This window comes from Gracilinanus agilis, chromosome 4, assembly GCF_016433145.1.
Source record: "Gracilinanus agilis isolate LMUSP501 chromosome 4, AgileGrace, whole genome shotgun sequence".
Lineage (NCBI taxonomy): Eukaryota > Metazoa > Chordata > Mammalia > Didelphimorphia > Didelphidae > Gracilinanus > Gracilinanus agilis.
The window spans coordinates 107,566,341-107,592,527 of record NC_058133.1 but is presented as its reverse complement, the minus strand read 5'-3'; the positions used below and the strand labels follow the sequence as shown (position 1 = coordinate 107,592,527).

At 47.0% G+C, this 26,187-nt stretch overlaps 1 protein-coding gene across 4 annotated transcripts in view; it reads left to right on the top strand.

The window, feature by feature from the left end:
* The window catches only part of PLEKHA6 (pleckstrin homology domain containing A6), an 86,446-nt gene that overhangs the window by 46,362 nt on the left and 13,897 nt on the right, over positions 1–26,187 (top strand). Inside the window, exons 6-18 of one of the 4 annotated variants that reach the window (XM_044673653.1) lie at positions 1,051–1,567; positions 1,893–1,979; positions 9,825–9,893; positions 13,001–13,081; positions 13,605–13,754; positions 15,766–15,861; positions 18,063–18,174; positions 18,801–18,940; positions 21,490–21,619; positions 22,471–22,577; positions 23,659–23,832; positions 24,772–24,939; positions 25,028–25,161. In XM_044673653.1, coding sequence (XP_044529588.1) covers positions 1,051–1,567; positions 1,893–1,979; positions 9,825–9,893; positions 13,001–13,081; positions 13,605–13,754; positions 15,766–15,861; positions 18,063–18,174; positions 18,801–18,940; positions 21,490–21,619; positions 22,471–22,577; positions 23,659–23,832; positions 24,772–24,939; positions 25,028–25,161 — 1,965 coding nt within the window. Of the gene's footprint in view, positions 1–1,050; positions 1,568–1,892; positions 1,980–9,824; positions 9,894–13,000; positions 13,082–13,604; positions 13,755–15,765; positions 15,862–18,062; positions 18,175–18,800; positions 18,941–21,489; positions 21,620–22,470; positions 22,578–23,655; positions 23,833–24,771; positions 24,940–25,027; positions 25,162–26,187 lie in introns of all 4 variants that reach the window. The other 3 variants (XM_044673652.1, XM_044673655.1, XM_044673654.1) reach the window with 3 other exon arrangements.

Genomic DNA, 26,187 nt, shown 5'->3' with positions numbered 1-26,187 from the left:
CTCTCTCTCTCTCTCTCTCTCTCTCTCTCTCTCTCTCTCTCTCTCTCTCATCCTTCTACCTCCACATCTAATAATAATCAATGCCTTGTCAACCTTAAAACCAAAGCATCTGTTGTCCTTTTCTCCAAACTCAGGTGTCCCATCTTAGCTCCTAAATTGGGCTTCCAATATCCCCTCTCCAACCTTTCCTCCATAGAGCTGTCAAAGTCACCTTCCTAAAGCATGCTGATCTTGTCAAAGGCCACTGGCTTCTGCCAAAGCAAGGAGGGTTTGAGTTAGCTCCAGGAAAGAATTTTCTAGCAGGGAAGTTGATCAATTAACACTAAAATAGGTTCTTAAGGAAGTTACAGAAGAATAACTCATTTATACTGGTTTTATAAGGAGGAAACTATAGCATGGAAGATAGAAGGCTAACCTTGGAGGCAGAAATGTGTCTGGGTACAGATATTTTTAACCCCACTTCTGATATGTATTAGCTGTGTGATCCCTGGTCACTCTCTGACTGTAGGCTGCTGGGCTGTATTGGCAAGGAGAGAGTCTTCATCGGAAATTCCCCATCCAGATGAAATCATAGGTTTGGTATAAAAGGAAATATATTTTGTGCTTTCGGTTAGCATAGTCCTTTTTCTTACAATTCTGCATGGCAGATAGGTAGTAGAAGTGATATTATCCTCATTTTACAACCAAGGAAACTGAGACTCAGGGAGACAGTGGCTTAACCCTGGGCCATACAACTCATGCCAAATCCAGAATTTGAACCCAGGTCTCTCTTACCTGAGACCAGCCATCTTTCCATTCTGGTACCCTTAATCTGCAGGTATGTAATAATATGTGTATGTGGAGACACTGTTAACACATTCTAGTAGAGATATTTGCTTATTTATGGATTTGCATGTGGATTGGAAGACCCCTGACTGAGAATGACCAGGCAGAACCCTGGGACTCTATGGCTCAAGATGGAGAATTCCTGGATTAGATGACCCCTATGGTCTCTTTCAACAACCACAAACTATGGATTTCTAATCTCATCCCCTCTCTTCTCCCCTCCAGCCCTTCTAGATTCTACCCTGTGTCCCGACGAGTGCCTGAGTATTATGGCCCTTACTCCCCCCAGTACCCAGACGATTACCAGTACTACCCCCCGGGGGTGCGCCCAGACAGTATCTGCTCCATGCCAGCCTATGATCGGATTAGCCCCCCCTGGGCCTTGGAGGAGAAGCGCCACTCCTTCCGAAATGGGGGCAGCACTGCCTACCAGCTCCGGGAGTGGAAGGAACCCCCTGGCTATGGTCGTCAGGATGGCACCGTCTGGATCCCCAGCCCTGCCCGTCAGCCCGTCTACTATGATGAACTGGATGCTGCCTCGGGCTCCCTTCGCCGCCTCTCCCTGCAGCCTCGTTCCCACTCCGTGCCCCGCTCACCCAGCCAAGGGTCTTACAGCCGGGCTCGAGTCTACTCCCCTGCTCGGTCCCCCAGTGCCCGCTTTGAGCGGCTGCCACCCCGAAGTGAGGACATCTACACAGACCCTGCAGCCTATGTGATGAGGAGATCTGTGAGCTCCCCCAAGGTGAGCCTCTTTGACTCCAGCCAGAACTGCTCAAGGGTTTTAGCTGCCCCTTAATAAATGTTTATTGATCGATTCACCTGCAGGGACCTTGCCCATCGTGGTGGTCCAGTTACCATGCTTTATTATGCCTGTCTATATGGGAAAAGGGAAGAAGATGCTTATTCTTTCAGGATTTAATCCTCAGTTGTCAGGGAGAGAATGGCTAGTGTCCACTTCCACATGGGCTCTGCTCTTGGAAATGTAGGGAGGATGCCCTCAATTAGACATATTGCTGAGGGAGTCTGCATCCTACCTACCTCACCTCCTCATCTCCTTTGTCTTCTAGTATGATTACCTGGGTGACCGGAGGCCTGTCCCCGCAGGAATATTCCCTTACAACTATCCACCATCTCCCACTGTCCACGATAAAATGGTATGTTTCTCCTTGCCACCAAACCCTTCCCAAGATCTCTTTCCCTTCTTCCCTCCTACCTGCCCCCATCCTTAAAGGAAGAGTTGGGACAGTGGTCAGTCATGGCCTGGGCCTGATCCTGGACTCATTTGACTCTTAGAAAGCAGCCACAGGATGTCGTCTCTGCTCTCCTCCACATAGGATCCCGGCATGACTTAGCACAGAGGTCCCATTCTGCCCCTGTACAACTTACCCTTCTCTGGACCCTTGGGTGAATGAGTAAGGGGAAAAGCCTGAAAGAATTTTGAACTCCAAGGCATCTTACTCTGACTGATATTGCTCTCTGGGATATAAGAGAGGAGGCATAGCCTGGGTCACTGGTGATGGGGAGATCCAGAAAATCATTCCTAGGGCCAAGGCTAGATTGGCCTCGGACAAAGGGAATGGGCAATCCCTGTCATGCCCTGTAAAGATCGTAGCTCTCTGAATTATATCCCTATACTATATCTGCTCCAGAAATGTCCATTGTTGTATAATGCCACTTTAGGGAATATTAGCTCGAGGAGGAGCTTTAGGGGCATAGCTGATAGAGGAACTTACCCCATATCTGGATCTCTTTGTTCCTCTTTCCTTATCCCACTTCTTCTCTCCCTGGAATTTTCTCTCCTGAGATTTCCACTTGCCCATCCAATAAAACAGATGTTTTACCTAGGGGAGCAGCTTTGCCACTATGTGACAGCAGTGTCACCTTCAGTGAGGTCACTGCACTCCTGTGGATCTCAGTGTCCCCATCTGTGAAAGGATAGGATTGGATTCTTTGTTTCTTCCCTAACTTTAAGCTCCAGCATCCTTTATGGTATCAGAAGGAATCCTTTCCCCAAATCCCTCAGAAACCCAGCTCTGAGCCCACACTTCTCAGAAGAGCCCAGGAAGATAAGATATCTGCAGAACTCACAGGCTGTAATCGAGGGCAATAGGGGCTACCCAGGATGAGCCTATCCCATCCTACCCCAGACCTACTTGATTACCCCAGCATCCTCCTCCTGTCTGGCTCACAGCCTCACTTTCCCTCACAGAAGACCCCAGGAGCCCTTGGGAGGGGGAGTTCACTTCGAGTCTGAGCATCCTGGGCATCCATCAGGCAAGGGGCAGCATGGGTGGCCCTGACTCTGGGAAGGATGGACAGGAAGGCATTGTTGGAGGGATAGCCTCCCTTGTAGTGGGGAGTGGCCTACAGAGAACTGCTGAAAAAATTGCCTTTAAACACCCTCATTTTTTCCTCCCCTTGGCAAACCCCCTTCTGGAATCCCTCAGGACCCAGAGAGGCTACTCATTGCCCTTGCCCAACTAACACCTAACTGCTTTGCTTCTTCTTTTCTGTTGTTTTCCTTTGTCTTGTTCCTGTTTGTTTGTGTTGCTGTTGGGGGGCCACTTGGCCTCTTGGTAGGACGAACTTTTAGACCTTCACTTGCAAAGAAACCTAGAGTATTTGGATCAGCAGGTAGGCCAGAGCTGGTGTGTCCCTCTCCATCCTGCTCCCCCACCCCCTTCCTCCCCTGGCTCTTCCTCACCCCTCACTCAGCTGCTGCCTTCCACCCTCCCCTCCTACTCCATCCCCTTCCCTCCCACCCCTTTCCCCATTCCCCACCCTCCATTTTATATCTTTGTTGGCATACCCAGGATACAACAAAGTGGCTGGTCTTTTTTTTTTTTTTTTTTGGCTTGTTCCTATGCCCTTCCTCTTCAGCCCTTTAGGGCAGGGGGTGGTGGGGACAAGAGAGAAAAGCCATAAAGGATGACATGAATAATGAACGCCACCTCCTGTTTGACCACACCCAGCCCAAGACGAGCCCCAGAAGGCAGATGGTAATTTGTATTTTTCCAGAAGTACAGAAGGGAGCAGCTGTGGCCTGAGTCCTTGCAGAGACAACCTCAGACCCAGGCATGTGCCCAACCTGCCCTGGGGTGTTCTGTCTTCCTGTCTAGCCCTATCAGCAAAGAAAGTAACAGTGACAGCAGATTTCCTCTTCCTGTTGGCCAGAGGGGGTCATCTCTGTGCTATGTCCCTTCTGCAGTGCCTCATCTGGGTTTTTCAAAAGCACACACATAGCTGGTCTAACCAAGTCAGAAAGGCCTAGAGTGAGGACCTCAGCCTGGCCAAGTTCATTGCCACAATGAATGTCTTTGATGGCAGCAACTCATAAAAGGCATCTCCTAAGATTCAGAGGAGCTTCAGTCCCTGTTGATGGAAGGTGTGGCCAGGCGAACTTAAATCTCAGTTCTTTAAAATATCCCAAGAGGGGAAAACTCTATAATATGTCACCCGAGACCCAGGGAGATGAAGCATCTTGTTCTAGGCCAAATTTGGCAGAAGTAGATTTGAGACTTGGGGGTCCTGCCTCCCAAGGTGCCTCTGTAGCCTCTTGTGGCTGAGAAGGTTCTAAGACCTCTTCTTGTCCTCCAGCTTAATTTAACAAGTATTCATGGAACATCTTATCTAGCCCAGTAAAACTGGGGTGTCATATGTTAGAAGGATCTGGGGTCAGGAGTGGGGCTAATGCTTCCTTCTTGCAGAATCCCACGAAGGGTGGACAACCCTGGGATTGGGATCAGATAGTGGAGGGTAAGGGATTCTCTCTAGAGTACTCAGAGATTTTGAATTGGGAAGATACTTAGAGAAATCTATCTAGTCCAGTTGTTATTAAACCATGGTCTAGGGACCTACCCATCCCAAGACCCTTTGAGGGGTCCACAATGACAAAGTAATTTGTATGCAGCCAAGCACTCCTCTGACATCTTTGGAGATGGCCATCTTTTCTGGAAGGCTGTTAGATCCTTCTAAAGGTACTTCCATTTGCTTCACCTCTCTGGGCCTCAGTACTCCCTCAGCAATCCATCAAAGTCCTTCAAAGATGGGTCTAATTAAATTCAGAGAGGAACATCCCTAGAAGGCTAGCCATTTGGGTTGAATATTTTCCCTTAAGAAGATTGCCTACAAACTTGAAAAGGGATTGTCAAGTCACCTGGTGCCTACAATGTGCCAAGTATTGTGCTAAGCACCAGAAATGTAAAGAAAAATGAAAACAGTCCCTTCCCTTGAGGAGCTTACATTCAAATGGGGGAGAAAACAGGAAAATAACTATCTGTGTACAAACAAAATATAGACAGAATAAATTAGAGATCATCTCTGAGGTGCTAATATTATGGGGAAGCAGGAAAATCTGCTTGAAGAAGATAGAATTTTTATTGATACTTAAAGGATTTCAGCAGAGACTTGAATGGTTATGAGCTGGTTGATGGTGGAACACACAGATGAGGATCTGATCTGTGCCTATCACTGGATCAGGCATTCTGAAGATGAAGGAGAATCAAAAAACTCAGTCCTTGCTCCTTTGGAGCTCACATTCCTATTTCCACATGCATAAAGGGAGCTGGGCCTTGGCCAAGTCAATTCCTTTTTCCTCTCTTGTTTCCTTAGTTGTAAAATAAGGATTACAGACTAGATTGGTGGTAGTCCAACTTTTTGGACTTGGACCCTTTTTATGCTTTTAAAAATTATCAAGTGGCCTACCCCTCTCCAAAGAGCTTTTGTTTATATCTCTTGATATTTACTGTATTAGAAATTAAAACATCTTAGTATTATTATGAAAATAGGTTTGTTCCCTCAAAGGGTCCAAAGACCCCAGATCATAACTACTGATCTTAGAAAGATGACTTCTCTAAGTACCTTCCCAGCTCTAAATCTTTGGGTCCTTTAGAGAGAATCCCCAGCCTCCATTCTCTGATTCCAGCCCAGGATGGCCACCTTGCATGAGATTCTGCAAGGAGGGAACATTAGTCCCAAGTCTGACCCCAAGTCCTTCTAAAGTGACACCTGGGCTTCTCTCCCCTCTGGCCCCATCTTTTTGGAACTCAGCAAGAGGATCAATCATACTCCTTCCTGTAACACTTCCTGTGCTAGGACAAAGGCTATTCCATCAACCTGGATGCTTCTCAAAAACTGACTTTTCACATGCCCTGAAGATGAGATAATTGCTTGGAATAATGGCTCACATTCACTGCTATTTCCCAAACTTAATTAATCAACAAAAATGTTTGGAGCATCTACCTAATTTACAAGACACTGTAGTCAGGATTTTTTTAGCAGAAATGGAATGGGGGAAGCACTGAATCGGGTCAGAAAGCCTGGATTCCAATCACCATTCTGCCACTGTGAAAGCCACTTAACTTCTATGGCTTCCATAGAGTTTCCTCAAGTCCAAATTGAAGGACTAGATGACTCCTAATGTTTCTTCCAGGTCTAAATCTCATGATCTCTTTTCTTGCTTCATTGGCCCCTTATATCCTCTCTAGAAGATAGGGAGAGCCAAAGAGGATCTTTAAGAGGGAGAAACAGATCCAAGGAGTCTGAGATGTCTAATATCATATACAGAGAGTCTGGGCCCAGAATTCCTCAGCCTCTTGACATTCATTCCAATACCAGCATCTTTGCTTCTGTTCCAACCCATCTCCCTCACTGAGATCAGTTAGAAGAAGTGAGATGGACAGATGCCTAGAAGCAAATATTCTGGGCCTCTCTGAAGGTACTTGTTGCCAATGAGAGGAGATGGCAGCTCCCTTCCTTCCCCCTTCCATCTTTTCCTTGTACATATATCTATGTGTGTTTATATACACTATCAGACATGTTGTAGATGCTAAATAAAAGAATGTTGTTTCATTTCTTGATCTCGCTGGGAGAGAAGAGTCAGAAAATCTCAATTCTGCCCAGGTTGAGGCATTGATAGAAGGGGTCTTCACTTCCAACCCCCACATTTCCAAAAACACATCTTGACCAGGAGAGAGTAGGGAGAGAATTGAGGAAGAGGCCTTGTAGGAAGAGAAGAAAGCTTCGTGGCTTTTTTTTTCTTTTCAGAGTTTTTAAGACTAGTACAAACAGAGGCAGCCAATTGGATAGAACACCAGACCTGGAGTCAGGAGGACATGGGTTCAAATTTGACCTTGGACACTTCCTAGCTCTGTGATCCTGGGCAAGTTACTTAACCCCTGGTTGCTTGGCCCTTGCCTTTCTGTCTTAGAGTTGTTACTAAAACAGAAAATAAGGGTAAAAAAACCAAAACAAAACAAAAGACTAGTGCAAATATTTGTCTTCATATTTCTGCCTGCTGAGCTGGAAGGCAGATATGCCTTTTCTAGACTCTGGAATGGGGACTAAGGACCACATGTGTGTTTTGAGTTAGAGGTAAAGGGTGTGTGTGTGAAGGAGAGGCAGAAAACTCTCGGAGGATTTCTCTTTGATTTCAGTTCTAGCACTAGTCCCTGACTACATAATTCCATGGAAAAAGCCCTAGATTGAGAGTCAGGTCTGGGGCTGCAAGGCCAGCTTGGCCACAAACTAGTTGTATGACCTTGGGAAAGTCTCTTAACCTGCTTCTCCTATTTACCTCCTAGCTGCCTCCCAGACCTGCTCCCCTTTTCCTCACCAGCCCCCCAACCTCCCTATAAAACTCTTCTGTCTTTGCTCTTTTATTCTTGGAATGATTGAGTTAAAGGGACACAATCAAGGACATTTCCTAATCTATTTGCTGTCTGATGTTCGTGCTCTGAAAATGTGCAAAGGACATCCTCATGCTTTTTTCTTGCTGTTAAAAAAAAATCTGGCAAGTTTTTCCCTTTCACATCCCTAATGGCCCTTGAAATTTAGACACCAGCAGGTAAAAATCAAAGGAAGCCTGCCTTCAGTTTCTTCCCAACAAAAACAAAATGCCATTTAATTGCAGACTCATTCTCCCTCCTGTTCTGTGTTATTTTATGTCTCTTCATGCTTGGCTGAGACAAGGCAGACCAGATCTGATGACCCTCCAAAGCCCAGAGCCATATTCCATCCAACCTCTGTTGTCCCTTTAACATAGCTTGCTTGGTTCAGCCTCCTTGTTTGCTCTTCAGCCTCATCCAAGCTTTCCCTGGATGTAGCAGTAACAGCCCAGCTCTGGAAACTGCATTTAGCAACCTAATTTGACTCTACAGTCAGTGGGGGTTGGGGTGGTATTGGGAAAGAAAGCTATGGGCACCTGTTTGTGGCAGTTCTACCTGTCCAACAGGGTTGGGGTTTCTGGCTTTTTTCCTCTTTTTTGGTTTAGTTCAAAATTCATGAGGGCAGCCATTTAGGCAGTGAGCCTGATGGGATTTAGAAAGACCAGGCCTCAGCCACTCTTTTTGCTTGCAGAATGTGTCTCTTGGGATCCTTCAAACTGAGCAGAGCGGGGAACTGAGGGAACAGGAACAGGAACGGAAAGATGGTTTTGGTTCATTTAATTGGGGCCCCTAAAGAGTGTCAGATTGGTGAAGATGTCTATGGGCTGGGCTTTTTGTTGTCATGTTGTTTGTCTATTTGTTAAACTTTGTCTGCAAAGATCTGGTAGCCTCCCACCCCCTCGTTATGGCCCTTATTGGATAGCAACTGGGGATCATCTCCTAAGGCAAGTTTCAGGAAGAGAAAACCCAAAGAGATGAGAAATCGAGGTGAATCCCACCAGGGGCTGCTTAGATGCCCAGAGAGAAAGCTGATGGCTTTGCCACTTTTCCCTCTTCTAAACCAAGCCTGTGATCATATCATGTGGCTCAGGTTGGAAAAGCTGGCAACAAGAAGGAAGAGTGTGTGTGTGTGTGTGTGTGTGTGTGTGTGTGTGTGTGTGTGTGTATGTGAGCTTGTGTGCGCTTGTGTGCTTGTCTGTCTGAATTGTCCCTTCCTTCCTCTGCTGCAGATGAATGAGAGTGAGACTCTCATCAGTATGGTGAACCGAATGGTGGAAAATTCTTCCCCCAGGGCCCAGCTATTCATGCAAGTAAGACCCCTGCCTAGCAGCACTCACTGCCAATGTCATTTCAGCTGCTTGTGCATGGTAAAACCAACCCATCCAGGAGCAGGGGCTTTATTTGCCCCACTCTCCCATCTTCCCAAGCGTCATCTCCATCGAAATGCGCTCAGTCCAGCTTCCCTTGCTCAATATCATCGTGTCTCTGGGGCTCTTCACTTCCATGGGGAAACATCAAAGCCCATTTGCAACTCCATCAAACCCATCCATGCAGCACGTGGCCAATGTCAACATCTCACGCTGCCCTGGGATCATCAGTCCTCTGTGGGTGGGCAGAAATTGTCTTCCATTGCCCAGAATTCCTGTTTTGAAAAATCTGCCCCCATCTTCATAGAAGCAGACTGAGCTAAGGGTTTGGATGGGACTGTTTGGAGCCATCCCAATGCCAGGAAAACTAGGAGAATGAGAAGGTATTCTTACCAGTGGGATATCCTAGCCATAGGGCACCTGATGGACCCAGAATCCCTTCTGGGTCCAGGCTGAGCTCTGTCTGGTTCTCTGTCTAGTAGAGTTGGCTTCCAAACATTTTCATCCTACATTGCTGCCATTACTCAGCTCAACAGAAGCACCTCCTTCCCCAAACAATCAGCTTATGGTCCCTGCTGCCACTCAAGTGAGTCATTCAAAGTCACACCATTCTGATTCCTTCCATCTCAGCACTGCAGCAGATCTCAAAAGGAAAGGTGTAGGGATTACGGGGTGGGCCCCAAGAGGTGTGAGCATCTCCTAGACATCCCTCCAATCTGACTTCAGAAGACAAGAGGCAGGGGTATCCCCATCTCAGTGTTGGGGTTGAGGCCCTCGTTGAGATATCCCAAGTCCTTCAGCTGATAGAACAGAGTCTGGCTCCAGCCCAGATGTTGGAGCTGAAGCCAAAGATGCTGATGGAAATTGACCTCGAACAACAGCTGGATGAAAGCTGGGAGGTCAGCATCCTCCCACCTCCAGCCTTATGATTTCTCTTTGCCATAGTAACCAGCTTTATCTCCAACAGGTTCCTTCTTACCCAGAGGTGTTCCGGGATGGCCTGCACACCTACAAGTTAAACGAGCAAGATACCGATGTAAGAGCAGCTCTCCCTGCTTCCTCTGTCCAGTCCAGGCTCCTCCTGCTGTCGTCCCTCATCTGCCCTCTCCTCCACGGAGGTTCTCTCTCCATCCATCTCTCTTCCCATCGGTTTTGCACCCATCTGACTCACATCCTTTCTCACAGAGACAGCCTACCATCTTCTCTCATCTCCTCCAGCCCCACAGCTCACTTTTTCTTCCTGCCTTCCTTTTTCTGTTTGTATATACACCTCTCAAACTTGGATCCCATCACTGAGACTTACACGGGTGGAAGAACAGGTTGTCCTGAGGTCCATGGTTCTTTCCTGACCATGAGACCCAGTATTGTTTGAGAGTTGGGAGAGGAGAAATCAATTAGCTAGGATTTGTTCGCCACTTATTCTATAGTCCTTGCTTTCAAAGAGCTTATTATATTCTTCAAAGGAGGCAGTGTGGTTCAGTGGAAAGAGCATAGACATTGGAGTCAGAGGACCTGAGTTCACATCTTACCTTTGATGTTTATTATCTGTAGGGCCTTAATTTATGAGTTAGTTAATTTCTCAGAACCTCATTTTCCTTATTTATAAATTGGGATTGTCATACCAGATAGAAATGAGGGCTTTGGACCAGATGACCTCTAAAGGTAGTATATCTTCTGATCCTAGTTGAGAATACCTATATACTTAGTATTTATCTACATCCATGGAAAGATAAATTAGCCTATAATATGAGAGGCAGCTAGTGTTGCAGTAGATAGAGCAATAGACTTGGAATCAGGGAGACCCAAGTTCTATTCCAGCTTCAGGGACTTACTGTGTGACCCTGGATGAGTCACTTAATCTCTGCCTACCTCAGTTTCTTCACCTATAAGTTCAGGATAACAACAGCACCTACTTTGAAGGGTTGTTGAGATGATCAAATTATATATTTGTAAAAAAAAAAAGGATTTAGCACAATGCTCAACACATAGTAGGTGCTATATATATATATGCTTAGTCTCTCTCCTTTCCCTTCTCAATATGTAGTAAATGCCAAATGAACAGCACTTTAGGAGCTCTAGGGGAAGCTAGGTGACTCAGTGGATAGAGTGCCAGGCCTACAGTTGGGAGGTCTTAGGTTCAAATGTGACCTCAGATATTTCCTAGTTGTGAGACCCTGGGCAAGTCATTTAACCCCAATTGCCTAACCCTTACTACTCTTCTGCCTTGGAACTGATACTTTAGAACCAATTCTAAGACAGAAGATAGGGGGTTAAAAAAAAGGGCTGTAGAAGATCATAGAAAGGATAGGTTTGAGCTGAAATGAACAGAAGCCTTCTGGAAGGAACTGGATGGACAGGATTTAAAGAAGAAGAAAGAGGGGGCAACAGTGTGGCTCAGTAGATAGAGCACCAAAGCCTAGAGTAGGGAGGACCTGGGTTCAGATTTGATCTTAGCCACTTCTGAGCTATGTGACCTGGGCAAGTCACTTAATCCATTTTGCCTATCCCTTACCACTCCTCTGTCTCAAAGTTGTTATGAGGACAGAAAGTGAGGGTTAAAAAAAAGGCACGTGGGGTATTTCAGGCAGATGGAAGAGTATAAGAGAGATGGAGACGGGACCACCCTAGCCCAATGTGCCTCAGTAAGTTCCCCCATGTTACAGGCCACCTACTTCTCAGTGACTACACTTAGCAAAATAAGGAGAGGCACCATGTTCTATTGCCATAGAGGAGCTGGACTGGGATACTGAGTCTACAGACCCCATGGTATAGGGTCATGGATAAGACTTCAGGTCAGGAGATCTGGATTCTGTTGATATCTCCTAGCAGTAAAATTCTAGAGCAAGGCATTTAACTGCTCAGAGACTCAGTTTATTTATTTGTAAAATGAAGATAATAATGCTCATCATTTTTACCTTAGAGGATTATGAGGGAAGTTCTTTAAAAACCTTAAAGCCCTGTATGAATGTGAGTTATCGTTGAAGGAAAGGAGGAACGGAGAAAGCCCCATCTAAATTCAGTGCCCTATTCACTTTTTTTTAAACCCTTACCTTCTGTCTTAGAATCAATACTAAGTATCAGTTCGAGGATAGAAGAGCAGTAAAGGCTAGGCAATTGGGGATAAGTGACTTGCCCAGGGTCACACAGCTAGGAAGTATCTGAGGTCACATTTGAACCCTGTTCTCTATTGTTCTCTACTGAGCCACCTTGCTGCCTTGCTGACTATTTGCTCTTTTGTGATCCCAAAGGACCCTACATCTCAGTAATTATGATATTTCATGTTTACAACTACTTTTTAGTTGTAGTTTATTTTGATGACATTCATGAGAGAGAGGCAGTCTGAGGGAGAGAAGTCTGGACCTCTAATTTCATTCGTTGGGGGGAATTCCTGATGTAGAAAACCCCTCTTTGCCAATAGAGATTAGCACCTGATCTGTAATGAGAATTGCATGGGGGGCATTGAAAGCTAATATGAGACAGAATCTGAATCCAAGCCTTCTTGACTCCCAGGCTAGCCCTGTATCTTCTCCACTATGCTACCCCTCTACAAGTTTTGTTATTCCCATTTTACAGATGAAGAAACTGACGATTAAAGAAATTAAGTAAATTAGTAAGGGGCAAAAGTGGACCTCGAACCCAAGTCTTCCAATCCAGTTCCAGTGCTCTTTCTACTATACCAGTCACTTCAGATTGAGAAACAAGGAAAAGGAGAAGGGAGTGTTGGGCACAGTAAATTCTCAGTTCCTTAGTTGTTAGTTGACTCACCCAAGGAACATATATATGCTCCCTTTCCCATGGGATCTTGGACAGTGTCCTCTCAAAAAATAAGAAGCCATCCCTCTATTTCTCTCTTGCCTTAGAGCTCTGGAAGGCCAAAGGGCATTGAAGGACATCGTAGAGCTCCTCAGGGTGGTGGTATATGGTTGGGATCTTGGGCAATATCCCTTTGAAAATGAAGGACCCATCCCTCTATTTCTCTGTTACCTTAGAGTTCTAGAAGACCCAAGGGTGTTGAAGAACATTGTAGAACTCCCCAGGGTGGTAGTATCTGGTGAAGGAGCCCGGTCAACTCAGCTCCTCAGGCCCCTTGCAGTTCTTCATCTTCCTCTTTTCTTCTCCCTCCTTTTTTTTTCTGGACCTCAGAAGCTTCTGGGCAAACTCTGTGAGCAGAACAAGGTGGTGAGAGAACAGGACCGGCTTGTGCAGCAGCTCCGGGCAGAGAAGGTGAGGATCCCAAAGGTGTCCTATGATAGATGGAATGGTTCAGGAAGGTAATTGTTGGACAGAGGTCCAATGAAAGGAGATCTGGGCTACCATCTCTATCCATACAGAAGAGTGGAATGAATGTTTCTATTATACCTTTAATTGAACTCTCATCTGTTGCCTGGGGAAAAGAGTATAGATGTAAAACTTGAGTAAGCTGGCCAGATTCCTATGAAAAAGGTAAACTAGGTAGCACAATGGATAGAGCACCAGGCCTGGATTTGAGAGGACCTGGGTTCAAATCTTTATTTTTAAAATTATTTTATTATTTTTTCTGGGTTCAAATCTTGGCTCAAGATATTTCCTAGATTTGTGACCCTGGGCAAATGACTTAACCCCAATTGACTAGCCGTTACTTCTCTTCTGTGGTAAGGGTTTTAAAAAATATATTAAAAAATTTTCCATGAAACCAGACCACACATGCTTCATTGTCCTCTGAGGGGATCCAAATGCTTCTCATCATCCTTCCTCATCCTGTCTACAGGAAAGCCTGGAGAGTGCCTTGATGGGCACCCACCAGGAGATGGAGATGTTTGGGAGTCAGCCCACCTATCCAGAGAAGCTATTGCATAAAAAGGAGTCCTTGCAGAACCAGCTCATCAACATTCGTGTAGAATTGTCCCAGGCCACTACGGTAACTGGGGGAGGGGGGAACATTTCGCCATGTCGACCCCCAGAAATTCTGCCTTTTAGGAAACCTACCTGTCCCTGGCAGGGAGTGATGAATGGGGCATCCAGCACTTTCTGGCCAGTGGTAAACGGTAGCGCTTTGTAGATAAATACTAAGCATATTGATCTGGACAGCCCTTCTTATGGACAATTAATCAGGTGGACATTGGGACTCCACTGAGGTGAAGTGGAGGAGTAAGGGAGCAAGACACTATTTCCCTGGCTGTTTTAACTCTTACTGGCAATGTCCATCTTTATCCCATGGAGACCAGAGTGCAGATTGGAGAGAAGCTACTGCTCTGCCAGTCTTGCCCAATATGGGCAAGGAGGCCATCTCCAATAAGAGATGTGGGGAGAATTATCTAGTAGCCTGACAACTCAGGGACTAAGAAGTCATGGGGACCCCAGCTCTGCCACTGGTCTGTGAGATCTTGGATAAATGGCCGAACCTTTCTCAGCCTCAGTTCTACAATCCATATAAAGAGGGGCTCAGACTAGATGGCCTCTGAGGCGCTTCGACATTCTAAATTAATCATCTATGATCTTATGAGGGGCAGCTAGATGGCAAAGAAGATAGAATGCTGGCCCTGGAGTTAGGAAGACACACTTCTTGAGTTTGAATCTGACCTCAGATACTAGCTGTGTGACCCTGAGCAAGTCACTTAATACTGACTGCCTCAGTTTCCTCATCTATAAATATGAGGGGGAGAAGGAAATGACAAACCATTCCAATATCTTTGCAAGAAAAACCCTAACTGGAGTAATGAACAATAGGACAAGGGGGCAGCTAGGTAGCACAGTGGATAGAGCACCAGGCCTGGATTTGGGAAGAACTGGGTTCAAATCTGGCCTCAGACTCTTCCTAACTGTGTAACCATGGGCAAGTCAATTAACCCAAGTTGCCTAACCCTTGCTTCTATTCTGCCTTAGAATTAATATTAAGGGGGGCAGCTGGGTAGTTCAGTGGACTGAGAGCCAGGCCTAGAGATGGGAGGTCCTGGGTTCAAATCTGGCCTTAGACACTTCCTCGCTGTGTGACTCTGGGCAAGTCACTTGACCCCTATTGACTAGCCCTCACCGCTCTTCTGCCTGGGAAATCAATACATAGTACTGATTCTAAGACAGAAGGTAAGGTTTAAAAAAAGAAGAAGAAAAATTATATTAAGACAAAAGATAAGGATTTAAGAAGGGACAAAAAGAGTAAGACATGACTAAAAAACAACTGAACAGTAACAAACTTATGAAAAGAGACATGGTGGGAAAAGCATGAAATTTGGAAAGTCTTGTGTTCATATTTCAGCCCTGTGGCTCTCTGTTCAAATTCTCCTCTCTTCCCCTGTCCAGTCCTCAGTGTCCTCACCTGTCAAATAAAGGGGTTGATGTTGATGAGTGCTGAGGATCCTCCCCCATCCCCCCACTTTGGAGGATTCTATGACTGCAGGGAATGGAGCCTCTTTCTGGCTGGGGCACAATTTCCTAATAGACCCTCCTCTCTGTGACCTTCTCCCTGCCTAAGTTTCTTTGCTTTCTAGCCAGCTGGAATGATCAGGCATGGGGTGGGGGAAGGCACAGACTTAACCTTTTCCTGCCCGCCCATATGCTTGGGCTGAAGGAGACTTTTAATATCTTTTCATTTTTAAGCTCTCATTTCCAACTAACATCCTCCTGTGGGTGGAGGAGTGATTTCTGGGCTGGTTCTATTGCTGGAGGCTGTATGGGGGAGCCCCACAGGGAAAGGAGAAAGGACTCTCCTACCTCCTGCCACTAGGGGTTCGGTTCCTGGGCTCCTTTCCTTTTTGCTCTTCATGTACCTCCAGGGACTTTCCATGCCCAGCAGAGGCATCTCAGCACCCAACCAGGGAAACCTCTGCAGCTCGCCATCTTGGCCTCTGGCTCCTGCTGTCCAGGACCGGGTGGGGGGAGCTTCTTGGTGACCAAGGCTTTCTCAGCTCTCTTCCCCTCCCCACTTGCTACAGGCTTTGACTAACAGCACGATAGAGTACGAAACTCTAGAGGGGGAGGTCTCTGCCCTGCATGATGACCTGTGGGAGCAGCTCAATTTGGACATCCAGGTGAGCAGGGTCCTAGGATAGGTAAGGGATGGAGGTGGGAGGGATGTCTGACCAGGGGGCAAATGAGACTTTGTCCACTTTCCTGTTTGCCTTTGAGACCCGGAGGTTCAAGAAGAAACAAAGAGAGGAGGCTGAGGGGACGATGCTAGTAGATTTCCAGTCTGGATGGCCCTTCAAGATGACCAGTTCAGGGCAGCTAGATGGCACCAGGCCTGGAATGGAGAAGACCTGGGTTCAAATGTGACCTCAGATACTTCCTAGTTGTGTGACTCTGGGTGGGTCACTTAACCCTATTTGCCTAGCCCTTGCCCTTCTGTCTTTGAGTTGCTACTAAGACAGAAAGTAAGGGTTTTTAAGAAAAGATGACCAGATTTCCATCTCTGTACCAAGTAGAGGATGAAGGTCTAGGAGTGTAGGTTAGAACTAAGACTTTCTGACTTCAGGAAGGTAATGGAAGGAACTGTGTCGCGGTCTTTCTTGAAGAATTTAAGTATAGGAGAGACATCCATCTGGTTTCTCTGTTGGCTGGCTTGGAGGCAGGGGGATGAATATGGTGACTGACCGCTGGGCTCTGGTCACTTGGTGGGCCAGGCTCTGTCTGTCTTGCACGAAGGCCTGCCCTCTCTTTAGCTAGCTTTGCAAACCACATCTCTCACTCTCTAACAAACCCTGCCTCTCGGGTGTAAAGCTTGCCCCATCCCCTCCACACCTCTCTTTGCTTGCCTTGCTTGTCCTGGTCCTAATCTCCACCCCGACTCTGGAGCTGGTTAATTATGGCACCAGTGAGCCATGATCTTCCTAGAATGCCATAGTGAGGCACTCTGAAAACACTAAAAATAAAGAATAAACCCAACAACCCATAAGCCACCACTGCATCTAATTCATGAGATATTTAAACATCCAGTGAGATACTTAATTCACTGAGATATTTAAACATTGGCTTGGTCACCAGTCCTTTGGTCTGGCAGTAACTTCCATAGGAAGGCACTGTGGCAGAGAGGGAGGGAAGAGGGCTCATGATTTCATGCTCCTGCTTCAGACTCTGAGTTGTTTGATCTCAGTTTCTTCATCTGGGCATGATTGTACTGGCACTACCCACTTCATATGGCTACTGTGAAGGAAGTCCTTTATAAACCTTAAAGCATGCTATAAATTACAAGATTAGATCGGAAGCAGCTGGTAGCACAGGGGACAGACTGTTGAATCTCAAGTCAGAAAGACCTGAGTTCAAATTTGGCCTTAGATGCCTATTAGTTGTGTGATCCTGGGCAAGTTGCTTTACCTCTATCGACCTCAATTTTCTCATCTGTAAAACTGCTCACTCCCCACTCATCAATGTGCTCCAAGAGAGGCTCTTTTGTAGAAGATGCTGAGGGAAGATGAGCCTGCCTATGGGAAGGATGTTTATCCAGCCAAGAGCCACATCGCTTCCCCCACCTTGAGAGTCAGTCAGTCACCAAGTATTTATTAAAGTTTACTGCATGCCAGGCAGGGAGTTTCGTGGCACAGTGAATAGAGCACCCGACCTTGAGTCAGGAAGACCTGAGTTCAAAGCCAGCCTCAGACACTTATAACTATGTGACCCTGGGCAAGTCACTTAACCTTGTTGGCCTCAGTTTCCTGATCTATAAAATGAGATGGAGAAGGAAATGGCAAATCACTCTAGTATCCTGACCTGGAAAACACCAAATGAGATTACAAAAATTATGCAGCAACAAATTGAGGAAATATCTGGGAGAAGGAACTTGTTATTGGGAGATGGGGATATTAAGAAAGCTTTCCTGAAGAGTAAGAATTGTGAAGCCAGGGAAGTGATGAGACATTATAGGAATAGCCAGGGATGGGGAATAATCAGACATGGAGTCAAAAGATGGAATTCTGTGTTCAAGGAAACACTAGAATGCCAGTATTATTGCTCCATGGAGTGTGTAGAAAGGAGTAAAATGTATGAAAACTGGGAAGTATGAAGAAATGGAAATGTCAGCTAACGACAGAGGATGTCGTATTTGATCCCGGAGCCCAAAGACTTCTGTCTGCTCCTTTAGGGAATGAATGGAGAAAGGAGTGATAAAGGAATCTGAAGCTAAGGAGAAGAGTGACCCCAGGATGATGGGGCTAGAGAGCTTAGGAAGGGCTGGGAATGCTGGAAGAGGGAAGACTCAGAGCTGGCTGCTCTATCTTTGTGCCCATGGTTCTTGCAGAATGAGGTCCTTAACCGGCAAATCCAAAAGGAGATCTGGAGGATCCAGGATGTGATGGAGGGCCTTCGGAAGAACAACCCATCCCGGGGCACTGACACAGCCAAGCATCGAGGTGGGTGCTCATCCCCTCTGCTGCCTTGCCTTGTCTCTCTGGGGGCTTAAACCTCCACAGACCCAGGCACTATGAGCCTAACCCTAATCCTAGCATCCTTCAGCTTGAACATTGTCTTCATGGTACCTCCTGATTCTTTAGTTGTTCAGGATGCATTCAGGTCCAGTGTTTTCTAAGGGCCCTGGAGCCGCCTTCTTTTATCCACAGTTGAACAATATCCCCCAAACAGGCAAAAGATGCTCCCAGATGGCCATACCTCTAAGCAGGCTACCTGAGAGCTCCAGTTCTCTTTCTTCCCCCTGAGAAAATGCGACAAGTTTCCCCTTCTGGTTCATTTCTTACCCCATTCCAATGGAACTCTGGGTTAGTTTTCTTTCTTTTTTTCTTTCTTTCTTTTTTTTTTTTTTTTTTTAATTATCCCTAGGACAGCAGTGTTCCCTTTGTGATTCTGGTTCATGGTACTGATCTTCCCTAGTATTCTCAATTTATTCTTTAGGAGAGATGTGCAGTCTTATTCCTTTAAATATTCCAAGCACTAGCGTTGAGCCCACATGTCCAGCCTCTTTGCAACAGCAGCCAGTCCTACCTACTCCAATTCTTACCTTTCTCTTCTCTCTTCTCCCAAGGAGGGCTTGGCCCTTCCACCACCTTCAGCTCCAATAGCCCTGCAAGCCCTCTCAGCTCAGCCAGTCTCACCAGTCCCCTGAGCCCGTTCTCCATGGTGTCTGGCTCCCAAGGGTCTCCCACTAAACCTGGGCCTCATGAGGTAAGAAAAAAACAACCATGGATTCCCAGTATTGTGGGGAGGGGAGGAAGTCTTCGTTATAAATTATCCATCCAATCTCATAAGCATTTAGACATAGTCCTTTAAGTTGTCTCTGTACCCACCCCCACATTCCCTTTGCCCCTACCTGTGCTGTCCTGGATTCTTTCCTCCGTAGTTCACCTTCACCTTTCTTCACCCTCCATCTATCACGCAGATCCCTTCCTATAGGAAGAGCATTTTCCTGATGGCTTTAAGCTCTGCGGTACTCCTGAGCACCCATGGCAGAAGCAAAGTGTGCTGGTACCTTCACCAGAATCTAGGTCCAGAGCTCCTAGAAGGATGTGATGAGCTTAGTCAGCAAATATTTATTCAGCTCCTGTTTCCTTCCTTGACCCTCTACTAGTCACCTTAGAGATATACAATGAAATAAAGTCCCCGTAGGGCAATTGAAAGGTGAAGACTTAAATGCAAGAAGCAATTAGAGAGTGGCAGCTAGGTAGCACAGTGGATAGAGCAAAAGGCCTCTAGTCAGGAGGACCTGGGTTCAAATTTGACCTCAGATACTTCCTAGCTGTGTGACCCTGGGCAAATCACTTAACCCCATTGCCTAGCCCTTACCACTCTTCTGCCTTCTGATGGAAGGCAGGATTTAAAAAAAAAAATAAATTAATTAAACCCTTGCAGGGTGCTTTATAAATATTGGCCATTAGTATTATTATTTTGTAGAGGAGTCATGAGGGAAAAGGCTGGATGGGATGAAGAAGGTCTTGAATGCCAGAGAGAGAATTTTAGACTAGATGCTTTGTTAGTATTCCAGGACAGAGGTGAAACTGACTCATCAAAAGGGGATGATGGTCTGGTCTTCTGCTCGGACATCAGCTCTCTCATCTAATGAGAGGCACTGGGGTGTCATGGAAAGTGAGTAGTTGTCCAAGAGTCAGGAGACTTGGGTCTTAGTCTCAGCTCTTCCACATACTTACTTTGTGACTTTAGATAAGCGACTAACCTCTCTGGGCTTCAGCTTTCTCATGGTAAAACGAGGAGGTGGAACTATTTGGTGTCAAAGGCTCCTTTTATATCTAACATTCTGTGGTTCCGTGGTTCCACTAACACTCTCTTCTGTCCTCTTCTCAGCTGCCGCCCTTGCTCATAACACTCTGGCTTCCTCTCTGCCTCAGGAACCTGGCCCTCCTCGGCCTCCCCTCCCCAAAGCGTATGTCCCCCTGGAGTCTCCTCCAACAGTCCCTCCGCTCCCTAGTGAGAGCCGCTTCTGGCCGCACCCCAACTCTCCCTCCTGGCACCGAAGTGGCGAGACAGCCAGGGGCCAGGTACCCACTCTCTGCACTCCCTGGTGGGTAAGGGAAAGGGAAGGGGGTGCAAATGGTGGGGAGAGAAACCACGGTGAGGGTGGACAAGGCAATAGGGAAGGGAGTCGCTTTCCCCTTCTTTTTATTCTAATTCTAACTTTCCAACAGCTTCATTTCTTTTGGGCTCCCTGCCCAGCTGGATCTGGGTGCATTCCTCCCTGGGGTAAGGGAGGAACTGGCCAGAGAAGTACCCAGGGCTCTCTTTCCCCTTTGTCTTCTGATCAGAATGACACATGGGCACCCCACCCCCTACCCCCAGCTCAAGGATAGCCAGGAATGTTGGATTTTAACCTAGAGTAGACAGCCAATGGAGAAAGGACACCAGGTCCTCTCGGTGGTCCCATCCTATTTTTATCCCATTACTAGACAGCCTGATTACCATTCCTTGCCTCTCTCTTAATCTCCTTTTTATTCTTCCTGATGAGGATTTGTCTGGCCTCTTCCCCAGGCATAATCTCTTTCCAGGCAATAAACACTTAAGTATTCTTCTTTATCTTTACCCCTCCTGACTCTTTTTTTTTTCTAGACTGAAATCCCACTCAGGGAACTGAAAAGGCTTTGGAGAGATAAAATAGCGAAATGGGCTTGTGGTTAAAACACCCAAATTCTAGTCTCAATTCTGCCAAATACTAAGTGTGTCACCTTAGACGATTCTCTAATCTCTCCTGGTCTTAGTTTTTTTCACTGTAAAACAAAGGAATTGAAATAGGTGACCTCTAAGATCCTTTCCCAGCTCTAAATCTGTGGTCCTATGAGCCCATAAGGAGCTCTATGAGTCTGTGTTCTGTATCCATAAGCTGAAAGTATCCTGCTTACCTGGGATCCCACGGACTCAAGTGAAGAGAGAATCCTGAAAGTTGCTTCCTCCTATCATCTTTGGGTACAAATCCCTTCTCAGCCAGCCTCTCCCTGCAACTCCATAAATAACAGTGTCAACCATATCTTTTTCCAGCACTAGGCAGAGTGCCTGGGCAGGTCAAGGTACCTGCCTGCTATTGGCTGAGATGTTCCCCAAAAGCCAGAGTCCCCCATTATGCCCCAAGATATCCTAGTGGTCCGTGTTCCTCTCCCTGGACACAGGTGGGATGCCCGGTGCACTCTAAAGGAGATACTGAGAAATGTAGGACCTTCTCTCTGGCACTAACCCACTCTCCCCTAAGCTCTTCTGTCATCTCTCCTTAGTCAAAGGGAAGCTATGAGCAGGGCAAGAAAGAAAGCCACCAGACGTCTCCTTTGGATGCCCCCAGAGATATCAGCCTCGTGCCCACCAGACAAGAACTGGAGGCTGAGAAGCAGGCAGCTCTCAATAAAGGTATGTCCCATCTACATCATTCCCTGGGACCTCTCCCCCTACCTCAAGGTTAAGATGGATGCTTTGGGAGTTGAGATTCCTGGATTTAATCTTTACCTTTGGCAGATTTGAATCTTTGGGACCTTTCTGTCCCCCTTAGGTAGTGGTGTGATGTGTGGTATAGTATGCTGTGACTTGTAGTATGGTGTGGTATAGCCTATCCCAGAGGTATCAATTTGTAGTCATTTGCAGGAGAATCAGATTAAATTGTAATGGGGGTTCAAATCCGGCCTCAGACACTTCCTGGCTGTGTGACCCTGGGCAAGTCACTTGACCCCCATTGCCCACCCTTACCACTCTTCCACCAAGGAGCCAATACACAGAAGTTAAGGGTTTAAAACAAAAAAGTAATGGGGGAGGGAGGGCAGCCAGGTGGCTCGGTGGATAGAGAACCAGGCTTAGAGATGGGTTCAAATGTGGCTTCAGATACTTCCTAGCTATGTGACCCTGGGCAAGTCACTTAACCCCAGTTAATAGCCCTTATTGCTCTTCTGCTTTAGGACTGATACTTTGATTATAAGACAGAAGGTAAGAGTTTTTAAAAAATGTAATTAGGAAATATTTACCAAAACAAATAAAAGCACAACAAAGATAATGCTAATTTGTAATTTTCTAAGTCAATATGCAGCTGTTTCTATTTGCGTTTGATACAGCTGGCCTATCCTGGCTTTAGGCTATGAAAAAAATCTAAGGGTGTCCTTGAGTCCCTTTTCTTTTGTCTTCATCACAGTCTGCATCAGAGCCATCTCCCCTTAGCTCCCTCATCAAGCTAACCTTCTTGTTTGAACGCTCCCCCCTCTAATTCCTCTCAGTTGGCATTGTGCCCCCTCGGACAAAGTCACCCACTGATGAGGAGGTGGCACCATCGACGGTGGTGAGAAGGAGTGCCAGTGGGCTTCTCAATGGGCCCATCTCCCGGGTAAGTACCTGACTTGGCAGACACAGGGGTGGGACAGGGGGAGGGAAAGCAGAACTCAAGAACCATAGGACCAAGGATATGGAGCTGGAAGGGGCCTTACAGGTCATGGAGTCCAACCACCTCATTTGACAGAAAGGAAACTGAAGCTTAGAGGGCTTAAGCAATTTACCCAAGATGGAATAAGCTGTAAGTGGCCAAGCTAGGATTTGAACCCTGGTCCTCTGACTATGAGTCCAGCCGCCTTTTCGCTGTTCCATGCCCAGCTAACACCAGAGAGCTGTGTGTCAGTGTCACCTATTAAACTCCTCCTACAAAGTGCTAGGAAGGGAAGAACAAGAGAAAGGAAACACAGTCCCTTCCTTCAAGGAGCTTCCAGTCTGGTTGGGGAGATGGGCACAGACTCTCAGAGCTGCAGAGGCCTCAGAGGCCATGCCTGACACGGGCTCCACTTTGCCTCATTCCTGGCAAGTCTGTCCTTGAAGGGGACAGGAGAGAACATCCTACCTCCTGAAGCTACCCATTCCACTTTTGGGCAAATCTAACGTTTGGGAAGTTCTGCCTCCGTCATTTCCCCCTATTGCACTTATCCTCATCCTTGGGGAGCTCACAGTCTTTGGGGAATGGGGGCCCTCCATCACTGCCCTCAAGGAGCTCCCAGTCTAAAGATGGAGACAAGAAAGATAGAGGTGATAAGTAGGGACTTTCTCTGTCAGTCACTGGAGCTGTCCAAGCAATGGCTGGCTGGACCTCTGGTCTGGGGTCACTGCAGAGGCGATTCCTCCTGCTGGCAGGCTTGCTAGCCTTGGAGGTCTCTTCCAACTCTGCCATTCTAAAAAGATGTAGAAAAGTTTTTGGAGAATTTTTCCAGAGTGCTGGTGAACTTGCTGCAAACATATTTAAGGATGCAGAGTAAAACAGGGATTGGTGGGATCAATCCAGGAAGGCTCTTTGAAGGAAGTGACTTTTGAGTCAAAGCAGGAACCAGGTGTAGCCAAGGGTGGGTGAGGGAACTAAGGGAGCGATCCAGAACCTCCCCCTCCCCTCCACACACACACACACCCACCCCCACCCCTCCCAGCAGGAGCGTCCCAAGAGTGCAGTGTTTCCCAACGAGGTGAAGGCCAAGATGAGTGTGGAGGAACAGATCGACCGCATGAGGCGGCATCAGAACAGCTCCATGAAGGAGAAGAGGCGGAGCCTTCAACTCCCAGCTGGCCCATCCCCTGACCCCACTGCCCGACCCTCCTACAAAGTGGTAAAACTTCCCCAGCCACCCCATGGGCACAGGCACGGGCACAGGGGGCTGTGAGACTCCTCTGTTCCCTGGGCATGGCCAGCCCTGGCCAGTGGGCATTGTTGGGAAAAGGGTGGGAAGCTCCTCACTGGGGTGACTGGGAGAGGCCTTGCTGGGGTGCCTGGAAGGACCACTTTTAAGGCAGTTTAATTCAATCCAACAAGCCTTTGTGAGGGACCTGCTAGATGTAAGGCACCACTACCATGCTGGGCATGAAGGAGAAAGAAGAGAGAAATAGAAGTCGCGGTTCCTACCCGCAGGAAGCTTATAGTCTGTTTGGGAAGAAAGGCCACTCGTGTGAGACATTTAGAGTTTGATATGAGGCAAAATAGTCAAGGACCAAAATGATGTAGTAAGTCCTAGGGCCAGCAAGGGAGAAGGGAAGCCAGTGTTGGCCAAAGTTATCAAGGAAGGCTTTTGGAGGAAAGAGGACTTGAGCTGGGTCTCCAAGGATGCATAGGAATCAAATAGGCAGGAGAGGAGAAGACTGTATCCTAGTCAGGGGGACTTTCAGAGCCAGAAAGGGATCAGAGCAGCCTAATTCCAGGGCTACAATCTAGTCCAGCTCTGATATTTTCCAGATGAGGAAACTGAGGCCCATGGTGGCTAAGTGATTTGTCCAAGATCACTAGCAGGGCCTCTTTTTGGGACTATGAGAATCCAACCTGCCTATTCCAGAGGATAGTGGGAAAAAGCGAGAGAAGTGATTGGTTTAGGTAGGATGGGGCCAGATTATGGAAGGCTTTGGGAGAGGGCATCAAAGAGGAGTTTAGAGACTACTAACCAAGAGGAAAGGCCCTTACCAGGATGACAAGGACAGTCATACCTGGTTGATGACAGGGGAGGGGCAGGGCATTGGGGACACAGGCCCCAAGTGGCCATGGCTGTGCTGGCTCCCAGGTGCGCCGTCACCGCAGTATCCACGAGGTGGACATCTCCAACTTGGAGGCAGCACTTCGGGCAGAGGAGCCCGGCGGGCAGGCCTATGAGACACCCCAGGAAGAGATTGCCCGACTGCGAAAAATGGAGCTGGAGCCCCAGCACTATAATGTGGACATCACCAAGGAGGTGAGGAGCAAAGCCCTGCCACCCTGCCTTCCCACCTTAGGGAAAGGGCAGGGAGCAGCCTATAATCACGGCATCCTGATCCCCACAGCTCTCCACGCCTGACAAAGTCTTCATCCCTGAACGGTACATTGAGCTGGAGCCAGAAACACCCCTCAGCCCAGAGGAGATGAAAGAGAAGCAGAAAAAGGTGGAAAGGATCAAAACCCTCATTGCCAAATCCAGGTGACTGGGCTTGAGGTTGGGGGGAGGCGGCATCCCTTATTCTCTCCCCTTCCTCACCCTCAGCCTATTCTGGGTGTCCTTAGTGCCCTTGGGCTCTGTGTCTGCCCAACTCTGGGACTAGGCAGTAGCTGGTAGAAGAGAAGTTTCTAGTTTCTTCCAGCTGGTATTACAACAGAGACCTCAGAACTCACACGGGAGCTCAGTGTCTGTAATCATCCCACACCATCTCCAAGACAAAACTACCAACCTGATGTACATCTCCTTCTTACATCTATATCCGTCCCACTGCCCTGTGGTGGAGTTCTTTCTCTCCTTAAGAGAGCCCTGCTGGTTCATTTGAACTTGGTGTCACCCAGATAATGGTGATGGGGGAACACACCTGGTAGCTTTCCCCTTCAGTGTATGTCTTGAGGGATAACTTGCCTCCAGTAGAATGGAAACTCCCTGAAGACAGGGTCTGTCTCAGTTTAGTATTCCCAGCACAGTGTTTGGGATATAGTAGGTGCTAAATAAAGGTTCTCTTTGATTGATTGTTACCCTCCAGACTTTCCTACCAAAGGAACCTCCACCCCAGACCTTTTTGGTGTCTTGGACCCCTTTAACGGTCAAGTGAAGCCCACGAACCTCTTCTCAAAATAATGTTTTAAAATGCAAAACATGAAATAGGATGGCAAAGGAGACCAATTATGTTGGAACACATTCCAAAATAATTTAAAGCATTTACCTTCTGTCTTTGAATCAGTCAAATGTGAACCCAGGACCTCTCACTTCCAGGCCTGGTTCTCTATCCACTGAGCCTCCTAGATGCCTCTAAAATAATTTTATGAATCCCATAAAGCCTAAGATAAGAGGTCTTGGATTCAAATGTGGCCTCAGTTACTTCCTAGCTGTGTGACTCTGGGCAAGTCACTTAATCCCAATTGTCTATCCCTTACCACCTTTCTGCCTTGGAACCAATACTTAGTATTGATCCTCAGATGGAAGATAAGGGTTTAAAAACAAAAGAACCCCCGCTCCCCCAAGAAA